This window comes from Ostrea edulis, chromosome 6 (genome assembly GCF_947568905.1).
Source record: "Ostrea edulis chromosome 6, xbOstEdul1.1, whole genome shotgun sequence".
In the NCBI taxonomy this organism is placed as follows: domain Eukaryota; kingdom Metazoa; phylum Mollusca; class Bivalvia; order Ostreida; family Ostreidae; genus Ostrea; species Ostrea edulis.
Window position 1 is genome coordinate 34,011,204 of NC_079169.1, and position 27,984 is coordinate 34,039,187.

Sequence of the window (27,984 nt, forward strand, 5' to 3'; positions counted from 1 at the left end):
AAACACTCACGATGTTTATTGGATTTCAACCTCCTTCCCTCTTATGCAGCAACATTGATCAATATGAAATTTCTTGATTGTGTTGTAAATTTTATAGAGACAAATTGCATCATGCTGAATGTGTGTCACACTTATCCAGCATTGCACGGAATTTGCCATCATTTTCAATAAAGACACCAAAACACCTGTTTATGGTAATGTAAATTACTTTCTCACTAAAGAGGGATAATCGCATTACTTAGTGAGAAGATCTCACTATAGGGGAAGTGTTCCCAACCTGTTAAAGGTGGTATGAAGCATAACATCGAACATACAACAATTTATCTTTGTGTGCATTTTAATTAAATTATTGAGATTGTTGAGTTATAAATCCTTTTGGGGCCCATGATTTGAGACAATAAAATCTTGTATATTTTAAGGAAACAATTCTTTATTTAGGATTGGCTGCAGGCTTGGCATTATATGTACACATTGCATACATGAAGAAAATGTGGGAGAACAATCCCTACCCACTTAAGAGGTGGATGCTGACAGGTTGTTTTATCCAGCTAGCGGGGGTGTGTGGATTCGTGACCTACTTAACACTAGCCATTGTGAATAAACAAGGTAATGACAGTCACACCATTTCGCTGAAAATATATACCTGAAAGGTGAAGATAGCGAACAGTGATCAATCTCATAACTCCTATAAGCAAGACAAAATAGATAGTTGGGCAAACACAGACCCCTGAATACACCAGAGGTGGGATCAGGTGCCTAGGAGAAGTAAGCATCCTCTGTCGACCAGTCACACCCGCTGTGAGCCCTATATCTCGATCAGGTAAACAGAGTTATCCGTAGTCAAAATCAGTGTGCCAAGAACATGTACATGTATAACTATGTATAGTTGATAATATTTGTGATGCTGGCTTTACAGTTTGGATATATTATAATTCATCACTTGATTTTACAAATGTATATGATTTATGCTAATGTCAGTAAGTGGACAAGCTGAGGATCATGTGGAAAATTACATCACTCAAGTGATAGAATTGTAGTAGTGCTACATGTAGGTATATAACCATTATACTAACTCTGGTTATTAGTAGGTGATAACCCTTTGGCTTGATGGGAAAAACACTGGACTTCCAGGTTTTACCCTCAGCAACATCGGAACCCATGGTTACCCGGTTACCCAAAGGTTTTTTCATTGTCGGAACTGACTGGTTAGTAATAGAGGAGAAAACCCGAGGGTTCTGACTATGAATACAGTGTAACTGAGAGAAAACCCATTTGTTCCAACAATGGACCCTCAACAGAAGCATATATAATGTGGTGCTTAATGTATCGAACAGTATTACTACCATATTATTAACTTAGAAAACTGCTCCAGCTTAATGTATCAAACAGTACTACAGTATTAACTTAGAAAACTGCGTTAGATGAGAGATCAAATTTACAAGCAACTAATTCTATACATCTAGCTATATGTAGCTTTCAGTCCATCTAAAATATTTACATTATGTAGTGTACAAAGTTTAAATATGTGCAATCTATATACTTATTAATTTTTTCAAATTTTTCACAGTGAGCGCACACTACTAGACAGATTTATAGTAAAAATCCCTAGTTGGCTGACTAATTTCTCTCGAAGGGTTTGATTATTGAAGGCCTGGGATACTACTTGTTAATGGCCGACTTTCTCTTGACAGGTTTGATTATTGAAGGCACAGGATACTACTTGTTAATGGCCAACTTTCTCTTGACAGGTCTGATTATTGAAGGCCCAGGATACTACTTGACCTGTGTTTGGTGCTTTATGACCTGGAAGTGGGGATTTTACGTGCTCTACTTCTCCCGATCTTACAAACGTTTGTATCAACCAGTTTATTCCATACTACCAAAGTACAATGCTAGGACCAATCAATATTATACTATGGTTAATGAATAGATTGAAGAAAGTTGATAACAAGATCTTATAGTTACTTGATAGCATATCTTTATATGTACGCATGGGTGTGTGAAATTTATCATTCCGTTTTCATGATATCTTGTTGCAAACTTTCGGCTTAGCTCCGTCCTATGATATCCTGCATCGAATTGTCACATTGCATCAAACCTGTATATCTGGTCACACATTGCCTGTTATAGCAATTACTTTCTACTGTTTCCAACATTTAAACTGAATCATGTTTGTTGTTAAACCTATACTTTAAAGTTTGGGGTTATCATTCCTACAAATTTGTCATTTTACGATTCTAACTTTCTGAATGAAGTTTGATGCTAATGTACTGGTCAACTGTATTATATATTACTTGTCTACATGAATTAGTCAAGCAATGTTAAGCTATGATTTTCTGATTTGAATTGGAACACCCCCTCCCCCCTTGGACCAAGATTTTGCATGCACTCACATTATATGCACCAAGTCCCATTCTCTCTTTACATATATTAGCACTCCAGCTTAGTCCAATCAGCTACTTCACCCCCAGAACGAAATCACTGGTCAGCAGTAGATTTACTCAGGACCTGTACACATTCTGTATTTTCAGGACTCTACTTGAGTGAAAACATTTATACGGTCCAAGTAGATGAGAAATAAACAGAACAAGTGGATAGGGCAAACTGTCCTTTAGTAAAAAGACGAGATGTGTACTTACACTGTACATGTACTTTAGTTCACTCAAGTACTTTGTTTCGCAGAAAGACTGATTTTACCTTCAGCTAGGTGGGTAATTGTTACACTTTGTTGTACATTTTATACATAATGGGTACTACAAATATAAAACACCCAGTTAACACAAGAAGACAGATAGTCATGTATTTTAAAGCAAGTGACTAAGCTTTGAAATGAAGATGAATTAGTGATGATGATCAAATTTTATTTATCATTAGAAATTGACTGATATTTTTTCATCTGTCAAATGAATGTTCATGCATTATAGCCATATATTTTTTATGCTCTGCAAATGTATGTGAAATTCAGAGTTATGTCTTTCAAGTTTCGCAAGTCATGTTGATTTATGCATTGTATTGAATTTCCAAATAAATTATTAGCCTGTTTTCATATCTCTTATTATTTACATTATTTCATGTTAAAACAGATCTTAACTCTGGGAAAAATTTATCAAATGGAGTAACTGAACTACAATAAATTCTAGAGACTGTTTTTGAAAAATTAAAATGAAACACCCCCTTCTTTACCGTAGAAGTCAAGGTCAACAGCCATGTATGTTTTTGACAGGTTGCGAATGAGAGTGTTTGTTATTGTACATCGGTTACGATTACTGGTGACTTTGTTCTTGATAACACAGCAGATAACCCAGTAAAGATTAGAGTCATTCCACAAGGGGTTACTGCAGTCTGGTCAGGATTATAAAATCTCATGGGTGAGTGACCTTTTGACTTTTCATAGAAAAGTAACAGACATCTAGACAAGTGACCTTAATTATCAGAGAATTTTAGATAGATGTAAACACTGACCAATCAGAGAACCTGTAGATACATGTAAACACTGACCAATCGGAGAACCTGTAGATACATGTACATACTGACCAATCGGAGAACCTGTAGATACATGTACATACTGACCAATCAGAGAGCCTGTAGATACATGTAAACACTGACCAATCAGAGAACCTGTAGATATATGTACACACTGACCAATCAGAGAACCTGTAGATATATATATATTATAACTATTGATGATACTAGTACTGTCTTGCAGGTGGTGGTGGTGCAATTTTAAACGTATTACCAAAATGTATTGGCATCTTTTTCAAAACACAAATTCAAAGGGTTCTCTCAAGACAATTCATAATTTTACTTATATTTTTTAATTTCACACAATCCACAGAATGGGCCCACAATGAATACTTTGATATAAGCAATTTTAAGTTCCACAACTCTGTAATGACCAATCTGAAAATCAATAGGGGTTTTCCTTTTCTTAATCTGAACAGTATCATAACATCTATCATATGATTCTTTTCAAGTAATCTCAGGTTACTGTGTGCCTTTGAAATTTCTATTATCTCATTACTATTTAAAAATTTCTAAATCACATTAAATCTTCGAATCAGAAGGAGTCTTCCGGCCTCTTCCTAATTCACTGTGTATAAAGTTTATGAAAATCTTCTCGAGGAAACTTGAGTTATTGTGTGCCATTGAAAGTGCCGACACACAGGGTGATTACTATAGAACACCCACAATTAATATATTTTCACTAGCTAAGGGTTTATGATCGACTCTGCATCTCTACAACGCTAGCGAAGTTGCCACAATATGGCGATGCTGTAATACATTGAGAACCACATCAGGATTACAGTTCTAGTTAAGGAGAGTTTATCATAAAAGTATTGAGTAGCAAAAATGATTTTAGATACTCGCACGTATGTAACAAGACTAACGCCCTTTAAGTGGACCAGAATCTGTTTACAAAAAGACATACTTTGTTAGTTTTAAGGGGGGGGGGGGGTGTGTGTAGTACATCTACTATATTGTTGTCACCATCAGTAATTACCGGATATAAATCATCAGTAATCTGGATAGAAATCAGTAATTACCGGATTTACATCATCAGTAATTACTGGATAGAAATCATCATTAATTACCAGATAGAAATCATCTGTAATCCAGAAAGAAATCATCAGTAATTACCAGACAGAAATCATAATTAATTACTGGATATATATCATCTGTAATCCAGAAAGAAATCATCAGTAATTACCAGACAGAAATCATAATTAATTACTGGATATATATCATCAGTAATTACCGAATATAAATCAATAGTAATTACCGAATATACATCATTGGTAATTACCAGATATATATCATCAGTAACTACTGGATAGAAATCACCAGTAATTAAAAGATATACAATATTATGAAATCAAAAATGAAATTTTATTTCTTTAATGATAAGAACAGCTCAAAATTAACAAACAAAAAATAATATACAACTGCATGTAAAAATTAACAAAAAAATAAATTATCATACAATGTATAAATAAAATTGCAAGCTTTTAACACAAAGGCAACAGAAAGTTTTAACTTTCCATAAATAAAACAATCCCTGACCGTCGACTTGCATGTTGACGTCCATTTTCATATTTGTCTAGCTCACTTATTTTTTTTTTTACTACTGTCAATGTAACTCATTTAATGATCTTCATATTGATATCTATAACTGTTGCTGGATTAGAAAGACATGATGGTAGGTGACTAGGTCAGAAGACAGGAAATTGTAGCTGATTATTTTCAGGTAGAAAATGACAAGTTACATTAACTCATAACTTCATATAGGACCGGGCATTGTCAGAAATATTGGTATTGCAATTCATCGCAAATTTTTTTTGTATGTTTTGTACTATTTCAATAATTGTAATAAGAATAAAATCATACACTGTACAATAAGGAGGAATAAATTCCAATCATGAACTGGCACCTGGTAGAAGAAAATCTAATGCACAAGAGATGGATTTTCTATAAAATGTGAAAGGTAATTTACAATATATCCATATACTAAAAATAAGAAACTGACTTTCACAATTTTCAGGATCACATTAAACTGGTATACATATGTTACTACCCAGCCCTAATATAAACAGCAAAATATGGTTACAGAGAACATGCTTATATCGAATTCATGCTTATAGAGAAGTGATTTTCATTTCCTGAAGTTTTAAAACATTACCATGAACTTATTGGGAATAACAAATTAAGTTTATAATGAATCAAAGTCTCAACACTTTGTTATAAGTATGTTTTACTGTACCAAATTCTTTATTTTCTCAATATTTTATTTGTTAAACAATATGTATATATTAAGGATTTCATTTAAAACAAAACGTCTGTCACGACTGTAGCTCTACTGGCTGGGTATTGTAAATCAATAGATTGGAAAAAAAGTCACTCATAGACAAATCCACACACAAAAATTCAATAACTGAATAACATATATATTAAGTCTCGTTCAAATCAAACACAATTAAACCTTTAGCATTAATAACATATATAAATGATAGGACAGAATAAAGTTTTAACCACCAAGTTAATCAATGTATGCACCCAGGGGTGCATGAGCCGAGTTGCATGGGATACATTGTAAAGTCAGGAATGATGTGGCATATTTATAATTGTGAAGAACTACTCTCAGTTTTAAACTTTTCGAGTTACTGTCCAGAAACCATATTTGTCTGAAGTTTTCAATCTATTTTCGGTCACTGTGACTTTGACCCTTTTTCTCCAAAATCAATAGGGGCCTTGCTTTGCTGGTATCCAACAATATATCCAAGTTTCATTTGATTCAAATTCAAATTTTTTGAGTTATCCTCCGGAAACCAAATATTTCTGAAATTTTCATTCTATATTCGGTCACTATGACCTTGACCGTTGACCTATTTTCTCCAAAATCAATAGGGGTCTTCCTTACCTGGTACATAACAATATCTTTAGGTATCATTTGATTCAGATTTAAACTTTCTGAGTTATCATCCGGAAACCAAATATTTCTGAAATTTTCATTCTATATTCGGTCACTATGACCTTGACCTTTCACCTTTTTTCTCCAAAATCAATAGGGGTCTTCCTTACCCGGTACCCAATAATATATCAAAGTTTCATTTGATTCGGATTTAAACTTTCTGAGTTATCATCCAGAAACCAAATTTTTCTGAAATTTTCATTCTATTTTCGGTCACTGTGACCTTGACCTTCGACCATTTTTCTCCAAAATCAATAGGGGTCTTCCTTACCTGGTACCCAACAATATATCAAAGTTTCATTTAAAAAGATTGTAAACTTTTCGAGTTATCATCCCGAAACGAATTGTTGACGCCCAACTGCCCGCCCCCATCACCAAACCAATAGCCGAGTTCAACTTCGTTGCAACTCGGCTAAAAAATTATTCATAGAATGGTGTAGTAATATTGATGTCATTTTCATTTCTACAAAGTCTTATTGAAATCAGACACGATAGGTTGGGAGAGTGGTATTTTGAAAAAAAATTGATCACAGACATCCGATAGACAAAATATTACAGAACACTTTACTATTGAAAGCTCTTCATAGCATCTAAATTTCCCTAGAATTAAAGACTATCAAATCAGGTACAGCGCTAATATTGCAAATACACACGATCATACTGTCGAGAAAATCGTTTCATTCCTAATAATTGCATGTAAAGTAATTCATCAGTTTTAAAATAAATATTGAAGTGCATATATCAGATACTGATATACTGTTACATGTATTAAAGTACAAAAGTGCAAATATAAAATTCTTGGCAACTGTGGTGAAGCTTAACCCTGCAAACAAAGAGGAACACTGGTGAGGGACTCCTCATCTGCATCAGGTTTTTTTCTTGATCTGCTGTGTCATTTGGGTCTGTCGCTGTACAATGTCTCGTGAAATGGCACCAAAAAGCATTTGAAGCTGTGCTATGATTATCCATCTGCACACACTATTTTTTTCACACTGCTGGGTGTGGCAATGTCACTTACAGATCTGTAAAAAAAATCAATTGACAGGTTTACTTTAAGTGTTGTATTTACAATGTACATCAATATGGCTTTTTATCAAAGATTTATATTGCGTAGGTACTGTATAGTAAAACACGGTTATAGCAAACCTCCAGAGCCAGCAAAAAACAGTTTGTTATAACCAAACTTCGTTATATCCAATACAATTTTTGTTATTTTCCTCTCATAAGGGAACAAATATCACTCTGGAATAAGCGTGAATTCGTTATCAGAGCATTCAAGGACATTCTCTAAATGTTGTATACAGGAAAAGTTTTCCTTCTCTTTTATTTTCACGTAATAAGTCTTTATTCTAGATAAACAGATTTAAAACTGGATAACTGCGACATTCATTCAGAACTTTAACAAAGCAAATTTCACTTTGGGGAAATTTTGACTGGAAAAAATCTTTGCCAAGATGCATGGGTAAAAATAATGTGCAAAAAATTTCCCTGTATGACTAAATGCAAGAATTTTTACAAGTTACTTTGAAGCAACACACAGTAGTATAATGTACGATAAAAATAATTCTCATATATATATGTATCAATCTCTACCCAGAGTTATTGTTCCTTAAACTCACTTACACCTCTGTTAACGTCTCAAAATAAGCAATGTTATTCCACATGTAAATCCACCTTTTTTACGGCTAATTAAACTAAGAACTATTTTATAAAATATCTGGAAAATGTAGGACAAGCAACTATTTGTAGATTTTTTTCCATTACTATATATTCTTCATGTAGCTATGTATAGGCCTGGTGCAATAGAACTACCCAATATTCACGTTTCAACCCAAATAAATGCTTCTTGTGTCACAAAAAGACTTGACATCTGCTCAATATTTATTTATTTACGCATGTTTTTGTAACTGAAGTGAAAACCATACGTTATTTGAGCATACATGCCATTTTACAAAAATCTTGTAAAACCCTTGAGATGTTGACAAGAGGTGTAAGTGAGAGCAAGGAACGACAACTCTGGGTAGAGATTGATATATGTATATGCAAACACTGTGTAAAGCAGGATATTTATCCCCTATCAACATTAAACAATTCACAATCCTGTCCACTGGGAATTTCAGAATTATTTTCCTGCTAGTTTATTGATATTTAACCTTATCTTCACTAGATGTTCAGAGTGTCTGAGGTATGATACTTTTTCATAAACCCTTGATCTGTTGTGCTGATAAAGAGTTTCTCACCCTTTCTTTTCTTCATCTTATTTGGGTATAAACGCAGTATTAAGTCTTCCCCGGAAGACATGTGTCGCCTGCTAGTTCATTCTATATGTAATATATCACGTATAATGTTGAAAAAGTAAATTATTGAAATGGTTTTTGTCACTAAACAGGAAGTTGATAAGCAACAGATTCGAAAATGTCTTACACAATACAGTTGGCCACACTGATGCTCTGTGCCAAATATCAGGGAGTTGCCCCATGTGGTTCTTGAGAAAACTGTGACAGAAATTTTTTTGCTGTAAAAAATTCTACAAATGTAAGTCCCGGCAAACAGGAAGTTGATAAGCGACAGATTCGAAAATGTCTTACACAATACAGTTGGCCACACTGATGCTCTGTGCCAAATATCAGGGAGTTGCCCCATGTGGTTCTTGAGAAAACTGTGACAGAAATTTTTTGTGACGATGACAACGCCAGACGACGACGACGCAAGACGATGGATAGTGATCCCTATATGTCGCCACTGCGTAACGCAGGCGACACAAATATCACACAATGTCATGATTATGAGTTTAACATACATGTACCACATAACGTTATGATGCAACTGCAGACATTGGACAAACAGAATATAATTTGCTACCTTTTAGGGATCAAATAGCAAAAATTTCTAACCATAGAAAATGTCCGTAATTATTATGTATTTTCATGGGTTTTTTAATTTTTGTGGGGCATTTGATTTCTTTAAATTTTTTTTTTTGCTTCATGCTTTAGATTCTACCCAAAATTTAAATCCAAAACAAACCACAGCTTCTGAGCTACTACTAAACAACCAAAAATTTGGACACCACAAAATCATGTCTCCATGTATGATACACGCTTATATCTCTTAAACCCCCACAGAAATGAGCAATTCTGCTGTAGTTAGATTACACCAGAGAGTGTATAGTGCAAGTACATTTCTGTAAAATGTCGAGGATGGGTGAAAGATCTTTCTCTACAGTTTCAAGATCTTGCAAGCTTCAAGGTATGAGCAACTCTACATGCATTATGATATACGTGTAATTAATTTTTGTGCTGCTTAGTATAAAGCTGAGAAGTGCAAAATGAGTGAAGATATAGACAGATATATGTATATCTAAGAGAGATTACTGGAGAGGCTATTACGGTAGGGATATGATAACTAAGTACCGACTGAGGTTCCCCGTTGTTCTCGGCCTGCTAACGGTAACTTTATCACCTAACAAACAACACACAAGACATACAACATGACCAGCTTCATTTATCTTTAACACGAACATGAAAGAAACATATAACACCTATAACAGAATGTGTTTTAATCGAGGAAGAGTCGACTTTAAAAGAAATAAAATTAGGTCAATCTGTGAAATGAATGTGCACAAAAATGATTTATGTGGAAATCATTGGAGAAAAGTTTGTATCTACATAATTATTACATGTGTCACACCAGTGAATGTGAGACCGAGTTCTTCCCCTTACCTGGGAGTCCCCCTGAGTAAGCGGTACCATCTGTGGTCAGCATGGATCCATATACATTGTAGGCCACAATGAAACAACACAAAAGAATGGGTCCGATGATTGCACCCTCTAAACCCAGCCAGTAGATTCCCCCCGCAATCGCCAGACCAGTCAAATAAGGATGACCACTGCAATGAAAATAGCCTGTCAAGTCAAATGAAGATGACCACTGAAAAGGAAATAGCCTGTCCAGTCAAAGATGACCACTGCAATGAAAATAAAATAGCCTGTCCAGTCAAATAAGGATGACCACTGAAAAGAAAATATCCATTCCAGTCAAATCAAGATGACCACTGCTGCAATAAAATTGGTCAGAAATGTAATGTGAACATTTGTGTTGGTACATATACATATTAATTTTCTTTCAAATGTATTTCATAGCCATCAATTTTGGGTCATTGTCTGGTTTCCAGAATTATCAAATATAATGATATGTAATTCCTGCCTTGCAAGGAACGAAATGAGTCTCGGTAGAATAGGCAGAGGATACGTCACTAGCATTCATGTTTATTACGGGCAGGATTACGTTCACACAGGAAGTGGTAACACACCTCATGCATGCATTGTGTGTGTATCTCATACATCAACTGGATCTCAAATATTGAACAAAGGGAAGAAAATCTGCAAATTTAGTTTAACAAACCTAACCCAACTGAAAAAAAAAAAAAATCTATACAAAAGGTTCTGTTATGCAAAGAGTTTTAAATGTTGGTCAAAATCATCCTGTAGATGAACTTATTTCCTTGAAAACAACCAGAAAAAATTACTGAACATAACAGGATCATTTTATCTCCAAAGATTTCACAATAACAATAAATTTGTAAAAATAACAAAATGAATAAAAAATGATATGAACAAATATAACAAGATAATTATAGCAAATTGTTACAGTAAGGGCTTATATTTACCACTGCATCTGTTCAGATCTACAAAACACGTCATTAATGTATAAACCTGATTGGTTAGTTGAATTTGAAGCTTTACTGATCATTCAGAGATCAAAATTGCAGCAGATTCAACTTTATGCAGTCTCTTTAACTGACTGATATGAATTTGCTAAATTTTCAATTTAGTACTGTCCAAAGTGGTGCTTCATATGCAATTACATATACATATTATACTTCTACGAAATTAACTTTTATCAGTAAAGAAAGCAAACTATTAGACGATTCTAATATAGCAACAATCTACATTATGTCTTCACATGTCATAAATAGTAGAAGTCCTGATGTTATGAGCTGCCTTAATATGTCATAAATAGTACATGTTATTATTGAGACACCTTAATATGTCATAAATAGTACAAGTCCTAATGTTATGAGCCATCTTAATATGTCATAAATAGTACAAGTCCTGATGTTATGAGCCACCTTAATATGTCATAAATAGTACAAGTCCTGATGTTATGAGACACCTTGATATGTCATAAATAGTATAGTCTTGGTATTATTGAGCCACCTTAATATGTCATAAATAGTACAAGTCCTAATGTTATGAGCCATCTTAATATGTCATAAATAGTACAAGTCCTGATGTTATGAGCCATCTGAATATGTCATAAATAGTACAAGTCTTGGTATTATTGAGCCACCTTAATAGTCGTAAATAGTATAAGTCTTGGTATTATTGAGCCACCTTGATATGTCATAAATAGTACAAGTCTTGGTATTATTGAGCCACCTTAATATGTCATAAATAGTACAAGTCTTGGTATTATTGAGCCACCTTGATATGGCAAGTATGCATTATTCATTGACAAGCACAAACGTCATAAAAAAGAGACAAGTACAATTCAATGTAAATGTCATAACACACGATGCATATAAATTTGAATGTGCAAATCTAAAAAATTTTCATAGCTCATTTCTGTGCTACACAAACAGTTCTCAAAGTCTGCACAATCATGTATGATAGTCAGTATTTACAAATGTCACACTTTTGAAAAACCTGTCTTGCCTCCATATATTTTTGTTAGCTTTTTAAAGTCACTATTCTTGAGAGGTTGTTTTTATGTTGAAATAATTTCTTTTGCAATTTCTTTGGGGTCATTAGTAGATTGTCTGGGCTCAAGACTCCCCAAATGACCACTATTGATATTCACATCAAAAACTTACAAAGATTACTAGGTTGCATATTAAAGCAATGAACTAAATAACCTTTCACTAGACAGTCATCAAAGTTCAAAGGCAACTTAGGAAAATTACAGCAAATACTGCCTCTAAATTCATAATTCATTCTAAAATGCATAAACACCAGGTTCTAGCAACCTTTAATTAATCGTCTTTCATTGGCTCAGATATTGAATTAATTGTCTTTCTTTGGCTCGAATATTAAAATAATTGTCTTTCATTGGCTTGGATATTGAATTGTCTTTCGTTGGCTCAGATATTGAATTAATTGTCTTTCATTGGCTCGAATATTGAATTAATTGTTTTTCATTGGCTTGGATATTGAATTAAGGTAGCTTACTACACTAAAGCTTATACTCTGTATGACACCACATCACAAGATGGCGATTTAAATGTTTTGTGAAATTATTTCTATCGATCAATTTCTTTGTTTATCATTGTAGCTCAGTGGTTAAAGCATTGGGCTGGTGAACTGCAGATCTCGAGTTCAAATCCCCCATAGTCTTTTGTTCATATGTGTTGAAATGATTTTTTTGAAAATCATGTTTTTATTCAAATTTGTATATTTTTTGTCTTTTTGGCATATATACTTTTATATTGTATATCATCATATCTTTTGTAATTAAATCAATTCGTACTGATTTGAGAAACTATTTCTGGGTGTAGTGAACCACCTTAATTGTCTTTCGTTGGCCAAGATATCAGCATGAGGGAATAACTGCCGTGGGAGAAATTCAGAGTTCCTGGAGGAAACACGATTTTTGAGTGGGCGACCACAATCCCCTATTACAAAAATCCACTACCTATCTCAAGGATTTAACTCGGGTCACAGAAGTGAATGTGAGAGCATCACTGTTATCAGGTCATATTATAAATCATCCTACACTTTCAGAAATTTGATTTTTCAAACGTAATCATTTTGGAGTAAAATGCTTTAATATGGCTCAAACAGAATAAGAATTCTGATTTCCTTCAGTTCTAATTGGAAAACAGAGTAAGCCAAATTGAAAATTTGGTCCAAAACAGCCATGTAATGCAAAGTGGATATTTTCCCCCGAGATGAACCAACCAAATTTTGAGAGTGAATATACATTGCTGATATTATATATAGTTCTACACATTTGCTGTAAAATGTTTCATTGGCTCACAGGGGAAAATTGTGTTATAGTCATTTTCATAACATTACTAAAGTGCATGTGACACGGTGTGTCCTTCCCTTCACTGTTTTTGTGGTACATGTATTGAGTCATCCCCCACAAAGATAAAATCCCCCACACAGTCGTGAATGGATCAGTTGTAACATAGCAAATCAATCAGTACCCTTTAATTTCTCCCAAAATGGTGGTATCCACAAAGTAGGATGGCAGAATGTGGCAGATAAAGAGGGCGAGCCCCTTTACACCCTGCCCCTGAATCAGCCAGAGTTCCAGCACTGCCGGGAGGGTTGCCCAATAGGGGCCCAGGAAAGGAACAGCTGCCAAAACTGCTGCCAGGGCTGAAAGAAACGTGAAACAAAATGATTATAACTTACTATTAATTCGAAACTTTGATTGAATGTCAAATTTCCAATTCTATTTATAGAAGTTTTATGAAATGTTTACAGAAATAATTTCCATATGTACGGCTGTAACTGAAATATGCTTGAAAGGTAAACTTCAATGATAATGGACATGGCAGATCATAAAATATAAAACCACTTAGAATCAATAAAAGATGTCCATTATTTTTTGTACTGTAATTACTGAAGACCACAATGTTTCAGAAGTGACTAATTTGCCTTTTAGTATAGTGGGAGTGACCTTCACTAATTAGACCTTGAGTATAACGCAGCAGGAGCAGTAATATGACCTCAAAGTTCATACAGATTGAGGTCATCCTTTCTGACGTAATACTTTGTGCCAACATCAAAATGATGGTTCTCACCAACCAATCATCAACTGAAAGTTTATGACTCCTGGGAAATAAAAATAGTACCAGGACTTACTGGGAAATAAAAATAGTACTAGGACTTACTGGGAAATAAAAACAGAACTTACTGGAGGGGATGAACACCATGTTGATACTGAAGAGGGTGTGTGTCAGCCATGTGTACAGTCCATAGAACGCCGCCATCTTCAGAGAAGCCATGAAAACGCCACTAGATAAACATATCTACACATGAAAACGCCACTAGATAAACATATCTACACATGAAAACATCACTAGATAAACATATCTACACATGAAAACATCACTAGATAAACATATCTACACATGAAAACATCACTAGATAAACATAGCTACACATGAAAACGCCACTAGATAAACATATCTACACATGAAAACATCACTAGATAAACATATCTACACATGAAAACACCACTAGATAAACATATCTACATATGAAAACATCACTAGATAAACATATCTGCACATGAAAACATCACTAGATAAAGATATCTACACATGAAAACGTCACTAGATAAAGATATCTACACAGGAAAACATCACTAAATAAACATATCTACACATGAAAACGCCACTAGATAAAGATATCTACACATGAAAACACCACTAGATAAAGATATCTACACAGGAAAACATCACTAGATAAAGATATCTACACATGAAAACATCACAGATAAAGATATCTACACATGAAAACATCACTAGCTAGTAAAGATATCTACACATGAAAACATCACTAGATAAAGATATCTACACATGAAAACATCACTAGACAAAGATATCTGCAAATGAAAATGCCACTAGATAAAGATATCTACACATGAAAACACTACTAGATATACATATCTACACATAAAAATGCCACTAGATAAAGATATCTACACATTATTACGTCACTAGATAAAGATATCTACACATGAAAACATCACTAGATAAAGATATCTACACATGAAAAGATCACTAAATAAACATAGCTACACATGAAAATGCCACTAGATAAAGATATCTACACATGAAAACATCACTAGATAAAGATATCTACACATGAAAACGTCACTAGATAAAGATATCTGCACATGAAAACACCACTAGATAAAGATATCTACACATGAAAACGCTACTAGATAAAGATATGTCAGTTTATAAATCTATGAAAACACAACTGATTAAAGTTTGTAAATCCACTGAATATGTCCCGTAATGATACAAACAAATTAGACATTTATTCAGGCCTTAAGGAAAGTCCATGCTTTTACGTATCCGGTTTTAAATTTTAAACACCGACTAGAAAGTTCCAGTTATAACTTCTTTGTCTGATGTTTGTAGTTTACGAGAACTGTACGAGTCAAATTTAGCATTCAAATATGAATCTTAGATATATTTACCATGAATTATTATAGTATTAAGTCCTCACTAGCTCCAATGGTACAAAGCAATGTAATATCTACATTGATTTTTAAAAGGCTCATAGCTTGCAATCTAAGCCTGAACAAGTTAAAAATCATACATAGGCGAGAAGCCTCACAGTGGAATTCAAACTGTTTTTAGTGAGTTTGTGTTTGGTTCAAAGAAACCCAGAATTATAAAGCCTCAGAAAATCATCAGCAAAGTTGTTGAATATTTGAACTCTTCTTCACAAGTACTTTCAAGAAACAAAATTATTTGTACATGAGCTGTAGTTGCTAGAATCTACACATATGTTACACTATATTTATTTTTTCTACAAGTATGAGATAGCATGCAGGTATTTTTATGTATGATATGATTGATAGCCAAACAAAAAAAGAATAACACACACACCAAAAAAAATTGTGAGAAAAAGGAAGGGGTGGGGGTGCCCCCCCCCCCCCCACCCCCCCCCCCCCCCCCCACACACACACTCCTTGTGTTCTAATTGTCTGGTAGGACAAAATTTTCAGTATATGTTTTACATATATATATATTGTCATATTCTGTTAATCTTGATTTTAAGACTGTATTTGCTGTTACAATTGACTATTTTCAAAGTGTGCAAAGAATAATTGTAAAACCTAAATTTAAAAATGGGGGTTTACGTAGTCAGGAGACCATTTTGCAAAATATCTCTGGTCAACTATGGTAAAATATGTTTTTTTGTTAACCTTAGATATAATTCTAAATATTTTTAAAGAAAAACTGGCATGTAAACAATTTAGATTTTGAGAATTTTTCAAAATTGCGATATTCTGTGATTTTTTTCTGAAGGATGTGAGCAGATTAAACAGCAATTATGTATGTTTTCAATTGAATATCTTTAAAAATTCTCTCAGTAAATGAATAGTTATTGGTTTTTATATATTATAGCTTAATATGATGTGCTTTGGTGCGTATTTTTAATAAAATATGAGATCATGCATTCTTGTATTAAAATTTGGCTTTTGCATTTGGGGGTATATGTGCTCTGTAGCACATAGTATAAAAATAAACCCGCAAAGGTATGTCTAATATGGGTTTTTTAGTTATTTTATGAGTTGGTAAAGTTATTTAAATGAAAAAAAAATTTGATTGACAGAAATTTCTAATAGTATTTACCTACCTTAAAGGGACTGATTCATGATTTTACCCAGAATTTTGTATTTCACTTTTAATGATCAAAATCTACTGTCTAATGTGTTTTAACGATTTCACATGAAAATTAAGGTTATACATCATCACAGAAGCTCATTGTAGAGAGTTTATTCTTTGTTTTGTAAACAAAGATTGCGGTATGCTATTGTTTATGAAATTTTCAAAAGAAATGGATATCGATCTAAGTTTATTATATCTTTAACATTTCAAGCATTTTTGGGGTAAAATGTGTCATCTAAAAGTTAAAATTTGAGACTATGCAAAATTAAGATGCATTATATTACAATATAAATATTTCACTTGTTTATTTGTTTAGTACATAAAAAGACTCGAGTCTGTGTTTACATAACACATATTTAAAGCTAAAATATTGCTTTCATTCTTGCATTCAGAAAGTCAAAATTTTGGCTGTGAACATTAAATGAGTTATATTTCTAACGTGTAACATCAAAAATGAAAAATATTTTAATCAAAAATCGTGAACCAGTCCCTTTAGATATTATCAAATATAAAAAGATTAAAAAAGCTTTTGCTCTGAATCCATACAAAGCAAATCCCTTTGTGATGTAAGCTTGTATTTCTATATGAGGGCTCTGAAAGTCCCTTTGTGATGTAAGCTATATAAAGAGTATATGAATATTGAACAAGGAAATAATTCTTGACATATTGACAAAACATTAGTGAAGGTATAAAATTACATTATTCGCAACCTGTAAACTTACAACAAAATCTGCAAGCATTATGCTTAGTGTTAAATCTAAAGCAAACTATCATGGTGCCACGCCATGCCCCTTTTGGCTGGCGCCATGCCCTTTTTAATTGCACCATGCCCTTTTTTCTCTATAAAATTTTCAAAATTATTTGTGAATATAAACAATTGTTCTTTTTTTCACAAGGTTGATTGAAAAGTTTAAAATCAAGGCAGCAGGTATTAACTTTTAAAGAGGCTAAATGATTAAATTCTATTCCTATCATAGTATGATACAATGAAAGTGCACCGAAATTGTCTTGCCCCGACAAAAAGTGCCCTTTTGAACATATGATATGTGTGCCCTCTCTAGATCCTAGATTTAACACTAAATTCTACACTAGTATTACCATGCAATGACCATGTTATTATTTTTGTATAGTCTGTGCATGGTCTCTGATAGAATTCCTTACCCAATGGCTTCCTGTACAGCCAGACTGAAGGTGCTGCCGGAAGGGTGAGGGTTAAGACCAGAGATCCATTCCATGGGCTTAAACTGCTTCCCACTGGACGCTAGTAGATAGAACAGTGTTGTCAGGAAGATCGCCTGCAACACAAAGGGGGTGGATCTTAAAATCAGGGGGGGGGGGGGTTCCTAACATTGACATGGTGTATATACACCGCCCACTATAAATAAGTATACACTCACCAAAATAAGTTACTTGCATATACAAAATATGGGTTACATTATAGATACAGATTTTTCTATGCAAAATACATAACTCTTACATATCAAAAGATAACATTAGGCTTTTAACTTTAAGATCCCTATTTTTTATCAAAATACTTCATTTTCTGAATCTCTGAATTTTCTAAAAAGAGATATTATACAAACTTTTATCTTGAAACCATTTCAAACTAAATTACTAATACATATTATTGGGTATTTAATGAGTACTTTTATAAGACCTTTTGATTTTCCATCTTAAATAAATCAATACCACAATTTGACAGACTAAGCCAAAAATATTGACTGTCCATTATTGTTTCACATATATTGAAATTGTACCCTTAAATGATTATTTTACTGAGATAAATTGAAAATTATACACAGTGAAATTAGCTCTTTTTCATTATAATGAATATATTTCATTCCAAAATCTGTAAAAAGCTTATTTGTATACTTATTTATGGTGGGTAGTGTAGTAAAACAAGCTTATAATGAAGACACTTACAACAAATTCACGCTTATTGCGAAAAGATATTTACTCCCCTGAGAGGAATTTAATGAAAATTTTATTGGATACAACAAAGTTTGGTTATAATGAACTGTTTTATGCTGGCCTGTAGGTTCGTTACAACCTTGTTTTACTGTATATATGTCAAATCATAAATCAATATGATTGCTGGTAAATAAATTATCATTTGTAAATTGTGAGAGTATGATTTTGCTTTCTTTCTTAAAATTACATGTCATATACATGTACATGTATGTTCAACTCTAAATTCATCTCACTGAACTTTAATGTTACTAAATGTGTATACATGAAGTCAAAGAAACATTCTTTTAATTATATTTTAATATAAGGGTGGGCCCTTTCATTATTTGATAGATAACTCTGCAACCCACAGATAGCTCTTTCAGTTTTACTATATTTTCGTTTTATAATGGATTTACACTATAATCTCTAATGTACATACTGCTGAGATAATGAAATTGAGTATGGCTGTTCCACCTCCCAGGATGATTGACAGCGCTGCCGTGGCGATACTCAGCACCAAACTCATGTTACCCTTTAGTACTATCAAAACATTCTCCATAACCTACAACAAGAGTACCGCCAACTGTACATAATACGCCCGTGAAAAGCTAATATAGGGTGTTTTTCTTACACCATGATTTGTAGAACCTGCTCCAGGTAGTATCACCAATCATCCGGGTGTGACATACTTTCTTTGCATCATAAAAACAGACAAATCATGTACTCTATGTAATATTTTCATTTGGCATAAGGGGTATGAGTACCATGTTTGATGGTCCTAACCCCAACAGTTTGGTCTATACTGCTACTATGACCTTGACCTTTAGAAACAATAGGCATCCTCCACTTGGCATAAGGTGTATGTGTACCAAGTTTGACAGTCCTAGCCCCAACAGTTTGGTCTGTATATTACGTACAAGGCTTTCCTACTAAGTGATAATGCAACATAGACCTTTGACCTTGAAAAACAATAGACATCTTCCGCTTATCATGGTGATCAAATGCATCAAGTTGCAATATCCTGGAGCTTATGGTTCAGTTTGTATCCAGCCTACAAGGTTTCCCTATTAAATAATACCATGACCTTGACCTTTGACTTCTGACCTTGAAAAACAATAGGCATCTTCCTGTCATCATGGTGATCAAATATACCAAGTTGTAAAATCCTGGGGCTTACGATTCGGTTTGTATCCTGCCCCCAAGGTTTTCCTACTTAGTGATATTACGACCTCGACCTCTAACTTCTGACCTCCAAAAACAAAAGGTATCTTTCTTTCATCATGGTGATCAAATGTATCAAGCTGTAAAATCCTGGAGCTTATGGTTTCGTCTGTATCCTGCCCACAACACAGACAGACGGATGATACCATACCAAAATACTTCCCGTCAAAAAATATTGTCACATAAGCCAATGGTTTTAAAACATAGCAAAAATTCTCATACAAGTCAATAATTTCTATACATAGTAAAAAGCTGCCTGATAAATGATAATATCAAATCTATTTGAAATTGTTTAGACTAAGTTATTTTTCTAAACAATGATAAGGAATTCATAAACAACAAATTAAAGGAAATTGGAGAAAGAATATGTCTCAATTCTATTCTAATGAATGAAATACAGTGATGTCTAATTTTGATTATTGACAATGAACATACACTTCGATTGAAAAGTAAGTTGAAATTATCAATATGGAAGTACGCAGTATAATGAGTTTTTGTTCACTACTTGGGCCCCATTTTCAACTTGTAAACACTTTTTTCCCACAGAAATTTATCAGACATATCCTAGAGTTTTATTCCTAATAATTTTGATAGAGGTGTTCTTCCTCCTTAAGCTTTCTTACCGACACAAACGTTCTCTTACCGACATAAATGTTCCCAGGTTATCCTTTACAAACTCCAGTACTTGGGAATAATTAAAACTCCCCTGCATTCCAAACTCGTAAATCGATCTCCAGTCTGTCACCTCGTGCGGAATGATCTGAAAACTTGTCTTTGCCACACTATGATTAGAGGCACCCTAAAGGGGGAAAAGATGCCATCACATGTCACAATTCATGAGAGTTTAACAAATGTAAGATGGAGCATTAACATAATCTTAACACAGCTGCAAAAAGTCAGTGGATACACGAACAAAATAATAACGATAATAAAAAACAAACAAACCAAAACAAAAAACCCAGAGACAAAGAGATTCATGGGTAAGGTTTTTTGTCCACAAGTTCAATCCATCATATTTACATTTCCAATGTTTTTGCTTTCGTTATCTTTAACAATTGTAATGATAGCCACTTCCTTATGAATGTGATGCAGTTGTGAACAATGTGTGTATGAATCTCGATAAATATAATGTATTTATTCAACAGCTGAAAATTCCAACAGAAATGAGATTAGAATGTAAATATCAAAAATAAATTTCATTTCTAAAAATACACCTCTTGTATTTTTAAAAACAAGATTTATTTGTTAAATAAACACACAAAATAGGTATCAATTTCATTTGAGGGGCTTTAATTTCATTATGCCGTGCCAATGACTGTGAATTTCAATATAGTTTTGGGTCAGAATGCAATAATAAGCATAAAATCAACATAGAATCAACATGTATCAAGGGGAATATTCAAAGCTGATAGTATTCTGAGCAAAAATCATACACTTGTACAAACTGTTTCTGATGAACGATACAGAAATTCTATAATATCACTATTTTTTAAAGTATCTACTTTCCTTAAAACAAATGGTGAATATCTGAAACATTGTGACCACAGCAAATCCATAATTTCTCAGAATCTATGTTAATGAAGATGTGTTTGTGAAACACTGATGACCACCCCCGTCCCCCAGAATGGCCAAATTCAAGGTCATGAGGTCAAAACATTTGATATAAAAAGAAAGGTGAATGCATAAGTGAAATAAGAAAAGCCCTGTCACCATCCATTTAAAAGTTATGGCCAAGGTTAAAGTTTTTGCAGACAAACAGACAGAGATGGATAGACTGAAAAAGGAAAATTTCATATAAACCACATCAAAATTTATAAAGATCCACTTGCAAGTTAGATGTCAATCAGACAATGTATAAATATAATTTGATTCAGTTCTCATTTTCAGCTCTTAACTTCAAAGAGGAAAGATATTTCAAAATGCCATTGCATTCCATGAAATTGAAGAAAAAAAATCAGAGGCATATTTAATTCACCATGAAGATTCCAGAGAAAAAAGTACAAGTCATGTAGAGAACCACAATAAATAGAAGTAAATAGCGAAAAGTATATTCATTATTAAAGCATTTTCAGTACACGACCCACTACCACCATGTATTAGTACAATCTACAACATATACTCCCAGTACAACCTTTGATAATCTCACAGACACTGCCCGAGTAGGAATCGGTGTGAGCTGATCAGAGGATTCCATAGAGAATTACAATCTACTGTAAACCAATTACAATGAATTCATGCTTATAGCGAAGTGATAATGATTCCTCTATGAGAGGAAAATAAATGGGTTTTTTTTATTGAATATAATGAAGTTTTGACAAAAACATTCAAACTGTTTTTGACTGGCTCCCTGAGGTTCGCTACAACCATATTTCATTGTACTTGTTATGATTATTACTACAGTACCTACACACTACACAGTATTGTTAGTATGTGATGAATATTTAAAGCTATTAAGACTCTCTTTCTTCATTATACTAAAGTATAAACATGTAACTAGTCTGGTACTACTCCAAGTAGAATGTGTTTTATACCTCCAACAAAAAAGCCTAACAACAAACATGCAGGAATTTAAACATCACAGACCTCAAACCAAGTATTGTGTCTGTATGTGGATCAAAGAATTCTCCCCCACCCATCCACCCCCACCCACCACCGTACAGCCAAGTCCTAGACAAATTTCCTTATTTGTGTTCTATATTCTTACAAATTCAGGAGAGAGAGAGAGAGAGAGAGAGAGAGGAGAGAGAGAGAGAAGGGGGAGCGAGAGAGGAGAGAGAGAGGGAGAGAGAAGAAAGACAGTATGAGAGGGGAGACGAGAGAGAGAGAGAGAATTCTGAAAAAACAAAAACCTTTCCAAGTCTCCTTTTAATTTTTCCTAGCATTTTTCTACCTAAGTATAATTTTTCTACAATGTCCAAGGGCATTACTTACAGGTTATAGACTTTGTATGGGAAAATATGATGACCGAGTTTTTTGGTGCGTAGACGGACCGAGCTTGCGAGGTCCGTTCGCGACAAAAAACGAGGTCGTCATATTTCCCATACAAAGTCTATAACCTTTTTATTATATACTTTCAATTTTATTTAGAAACTAACAATAATTTTATTTTTAACAATAACTTTATCGGTTTAACTGAGTAAAAGATGAAAAACACGAAAAATTTGAAAATTAACGGCGTGGAAATTTGATTGTGATGTAATGTTTGCGGGCCGGAATGTTTCCGGGCATATATCATGTGATATATGCCCGCAAACTTTTAAAGAAAAAAGAAGAGATGAAATTGAAAGTATATAATAAACCATTTTATATAAATGTATACAAAAAAAAAGGAGACCAGTGAGAGCTACATACAATACTGAGATGAGTAGAGAGAAAGGACTAATGAAATATACAATATAAACTATAAACTTGTAAGAAAATGAAAACGTATGCTAGTGTGGACAAATATTGGACATAGTTATCCAGCCAATGTTGGAGCACCACAATGTGACCAGTGAATAGTTAGGGCTTACCGCTCGATTAAGCCACAGACTCGTATCAGATATCTGCATAACATCAAAGAAAAAAATACTGCTACAAATGGTATCACACACATATTTCATCAAAATGTCAATTTTCGACATAAATTTTGTCCACTGGTACATGTACTTTAACATTTTTAAATGTCATATTTTTCAGGCAAGAGATCTCAAAATGAAATTCTGATCAGGCACTGTTGTACGGAAGTATGGTGCATGATTCACTGTACCTTGGCTAACCAGCTGTGATAGAGATTGTCCCACACCTCCAACACTTTATTTTCTATCTTTGTATCATTGGAACCGTCCTGTCCACCAACTAGGTCATGAACCTGTAAAGTTTAGGTTAGAGAATTTCAGACTTTGATTAAACACAGAAGTAGAGAGAGAGAGAGAGAGAAAGAGAGAGAGATTAAGAAACTTTGCAGTATTATATATATTCAATATCAAATGCTTTTCTGTCTGTAAACATTATTACAAAATTGGATTCTCTTGTCATGCAGTATGTAGATATAATTCAGATAGGCCTCTTTGTGGAAATCAGTTATGCCTGCCTTTGCTGCGATCCATTTTCTGCCATACAAATAGGCATTGCCCACCATAGAATCCATAGCCACCTGCATATCTTCTCCTTTAGGTAACCACCTGTAAAACATCTTGCACTTAGATATCTGTAAAATATCTCGTACTCAGATTGTTCTTATTCTATAGACAAAACTTTTCTCATCATTTAACATCGCAGGCTGTAGATCTAGATGTTGCCATAAGATTTTATTTTCTTAAAGCTATAGAATTTGCATGAGGGCCAAAATAGGCCGTGATTAGACAAATTCCTTTTCACAACAGGAAGGTCTGATGACTGACAAAAAGGGATTTGAATTTGGGGTGTGTTTTGTGACATGATTGGATTTACTAAGCCGAGGTTTAGAGTAATGCAGAGAAAGAGAAGCAACTCTAAGAGGGGTGATGAGATTAATAGATTTGTGGGTGGGGGTGGGGTGGGGAGGTTTGCAGCCTCTGAATGTAAGTGTACACTAACTTACTCTGCATACTCTCTGGTGCTGTTGAGGACATTGCTGGATATTCTGAACAGGTGCATACTTTCTTGGTGAACCTAAGAATTTTTTTTTGAAAATTAATAATGAATCATTAACACACAAAATAACCACATAATTCATACTCTTTGAAAATAAAACACCATTTATAATGAAATGACATAAATATGACATAGATATGATATAAATCTGTCTAGGAACCTGAACAGCGAAGAACACAGTGAACAGAGTGGATCCCACTAATAGGACAAGAATGAATAGGATACTGGTGACTTTGTCCAGCGATCCTTCCAGTAAGGACATCATCTACAAAACAGAGAGAACTCAGATCCTTTTCCACATTTACTACATACAATGTAAAAATATGGAGCCTTTTCTCGATATCCTTGTCTAGAATCATATCATTTCAACCTGATGATGGGCATTTAAGGTTTATAGATCCTAATGTGATGTCATACGTTTTTGCAAATTCTTTGTTGAATTAAAAAAAATTTTGTGCGTGATAGCAATATATCTTTCCGGGGAATTTTATTCACTGGATAAAATAAAAAAAAAACTGGTCAAATATTGATACTGAAAAAGTTTTTATTTTCAATAGATAATCAATTATTTATAATTGTAATTTATAAAATGTTGTCAAGGGTAATAACTCAATGCTGGAATTTTCTCTACTGGATGTCTATTATACATGTACAATGATTTTCCTAATATCCACGATTAATTTTTATATATTTATGAATTAGCAGTTTTTTAAATTGTCATTTCAACAAGTTTTTATCAATTCTTATTATTCTGTTGAACGAAAATGTGATTTTTTTAATGTTGATATATACTTAATATGTTTTTGCATGTCTGACATCTTTAAAAAGTTGCAACATCCACATTTCTTTGGTTATTGATTAAATTTAACTATATTGAGTGGAAATTAATAAAGTTTTTCCACTTTCAACCATTAATATTGATAGGTCACATGAGGATCGACCCATCTTAAAAGTAGTAATACTAGCCAATATATTTTGTATCTCACCTAATATTTCATTTCTGTAATTTTTTATCAGATTAATCCGTGAGACATTATTTTCATATTTGTTCATCAATGATATACTACATGTATTCAAATTCATTCATAAAATCCTTTCTTTTGTTCATCACAACTAGGTACAAATTCATTCACAAGAACCTTTCTTTTGTTCATCACAACTAGATATAAATTCATTCACAAGAATTTTTCTTTTGTTCATCACAACTAGATACAAATTCAGTCATAAGAACCTTTCTTTTGTTCATCACAGCTAGATACAAATTCATTCACAAGAACCTTTCTTTTATTCATCACAACTAAATACAAATTCATTCATAAGAACCTTTCTTTCTAAACTTCTCATAGATAAAGAGACATTTCATCAATGTGAATAATGACAAATAATTACTTTGAAAAAGCTACAATAAGAAATTCTCTAAAACAAAATCCACATACTTTAGCATCTCCACGACTCAACAGTTTTAACAGGCCAATCACCCATCGGGGAGCGAGGACATCTTTTCTGGGGGCGTACCATTCCAGGGCAGCCAATTTACATGCTTCCACTTTTCCTCCAAAAAATCCTCTAGGTTTCAGTTGATACACTAATGAACATATAAAATGGGATTATAGAAAACCTTGTCTGATTACAATCATTTCGGTGTGGTGTTTCAAAATCAAACAGAATCTGCACTACATTCATGCTTATTAAAGGGATGTGGCTTTGATTTGGTAAAAAAAAAAAATTCAGTGGAATACATTATCTAGGTATTTGACGTATTGCTCAACCAAAATCTGAATGTGAAGTTACATGTGTGTAAAAGGGCTCACAATTCTTTGTTACGTAAACGAGACTTGTATTTTGTTTTTGTTTACATAAGTTACGTGACTAAAAGTCTTTGGTAAAAATTCCTTTTCAATCATATGATTATTTATCAGGAATGGCAATGAAATTCATAATTGCCAATCTGTTAACTTCAATGCATTGTTACCGATTAACTGGTTAATCTAATAAAAAATGAAAATTAGATTATTTGTGATATTCAAATTGGTTTTATTTTCACAAGTGTTTTAAAAAGCTTTACTTTAGCTGCAATAATGGTTCAGACATTTTGCATTTCGGTTTGGTTCAGGAAACAAAACCTCAGTTTTCATTTTTTTGGGGTTGGGTTTTATTTTGTGTGATAAAATAGAATAACTTTAATGAATCCAAGAAAAATGAGACCCTGAAGTAAATATTTTTCTGTACAACTTCAATTTCTAATGCATTTCATTCAACAGAATAATAAGAAAAATTTATTTACAGACGACCTGATGTACAAAACAACAGGAAACAAGAGCTTTTTAATCAACTATAGGCTCTCCGTGCGGTACTGCAAATTCAAACCAATGCATGCTGCTTACGGTCGTAGTAGTAAGGGTTCTTAAACGTGCCAATGCTTGTCGCAACACTGGACCTCCGTTTTTAAGATCATATCTGATAGAATCGTGACTCACTTCTAAATGCCGAGTGGCAAAGGAGCAATCACCATCTATGATCATGTCTCCAGTGCTTCCACTGGACCAGAATTCCCTTTCGCCACTTTTTCGGGGAGTGGCGCGGCACAAATAATCACATGCTTTACAATTATTTCCATCATATTATATATTATTTTATTCATTACACTTATTTTAGCATTTTGAATCAGTTACATTACTTAATCATATCCAGCTACCATACCTAAACATTTCTTTCTGAAATAATAAAGAAGTTGATTTGTTTGATAAATTCTATTATGGAAATCAAAATTCAGATAATAAATCATATAAATATAAATTTCATGATGCTACACCCCTCCGTGAAAACATTGTGTACATTGGCGAAATGCAGATGTCACAAAACATCAAGCCCAATTTAGAGTTGTATCTCAACCATTCCCTATTAAATTTCCATTTTTGTATGGAAGATTTTGCTATTTGGACACAATCAGATGTTTGAGCAGGTGGGGTTGACTGTAAAGCCAAGCATTGATATTTTTTTTAAATTTTAGACTGACTAGGGTCAGAAGCTACAAGTTTAGTGTCAAAATAGAATGTGGTGCATAGTCTTATGAGATTAGCATTTTTATACTGTTGCGCACCGAACTTCAAAGAAAATTATTTATTAAAATTGCTATGTCCATATCAATGGTGACCGACCGCATTGTTTGGGAAATATTCAAACTAAAATCAAACACATCAAAATTAAAATCTTGTAATGAACGAGCTTGGCCGCAAAAACAAACAATTGATGTATTCATATATACATTATACACAATAATACTGCCAATTTAATTACCGGTCGGTTCTCTGGT

At 33.5% G+C, this 27,984-nt stretch overlaps 2 protein-coding genes across 7 annotated transcripts in view; one reads left to right on the top strand and one right to left on the bottom strand.

The window, feature by feature from the left end:
• Positions 1 to 3,042, top strand: part of LOC125648040 (heme transporter hrg1-B-like) — a 3,805-nt gene extending 763 nt beyond the window's left edge. The window contains exons 2-4 of one of the 2 annotated variants that reach the window (XM_048874935.2): positions 439 to 606; positions 1,749 to 1,850; positions 2,532 to 3,042. In XM_048874935.2, the coding sequence (XP_048730892.1) occupies positions 439 to 606; positions 1,749 to 1,850; positions 2,532 to 2,581 (320 nt within the window). In that variant the 3' untranslated portion in view covers positions 2,582 to 3,042. Of the gene's footprint in view, positions 1 to 438; positions 607 to 1,748 lie in introns of both variants that reach the window. The other variant, XM_048874934.2, reaches the window with a different exon arrangement.
• Positions 3,043 to 4,880: 1,838 nt separating this feature from the next.
• LOC125648036 (transmembrane protein 245-like) overlaps positions 4,881 to 27,984 on the bottom strand; it is a 31,715-nt gene continuing 8,611 nt past the window's right edge. The window contains exons 5-18 of one of the 5 annotated variants that reach the window (XM_048874924.2): positions 26,108 to 26,256; positions 24,832 to 24,936; positions 24,619 to 24,689; positions 24,130 to 24,220; positions 23,806 to 23,907; positions 23,570 to 23,602; positions 20,701 to 20,856; positions 19,276 to 19,398; positions 18,048 to 18,181; positions 14,390 to 14,490; positions 13,674 to 13,848; positions 10,186 to 10,352; positions 9,877 to 9,925; positions 4,881 to 7,488 (exon numbers count right to left, since the gene is read on the bottom strand). In XM_048874924.2, the coding sequence (XP_048730881.1) occupies positions 7,428 to 7,488; positions 9,877 to 9,925; positions 10,186 to 10,352; positions 13,674 to 13,848; positions 14,390 to 14,490; positions 18,048 to 18,181; positions 19,276 to 19,398; positions 20,701 to 20,856; positions 23,570 to 23,602; positions 23,806 to 23,907; positions 24,130 to 24,220; positions 24,619 to 24,689; positions 24,832 to 24,936; positions 26,108 to 26,256 (1,517 nt within the window). In that variant the 3' untranslated portion in view covers positions 4,881 to 7,427. Of the gene's footprint in view, positions 7,489 to 9,876; positions 9,926 to 10,185; positions 10,477 to 13,673; positions 13,849 to 14,389; positions 14,491 to 18,047; positions 18,182 to 19,275; positions 19,399 to 20,700; positions 20,857 to 23,569; positions 23,603 to 23,805; positions 23,908 to 24,129; positions 24,221 to 24,618; positions 24,690 to 24,831; positions 24,937 to 26,107; positions 26,257 to 27,984 lie in introns of those variants that run through there. The other 4 variants (XM_048874925.2, XM_048874927.2, XM_056139391.1 and 1 more) reach the window with 4 other exon arrangements.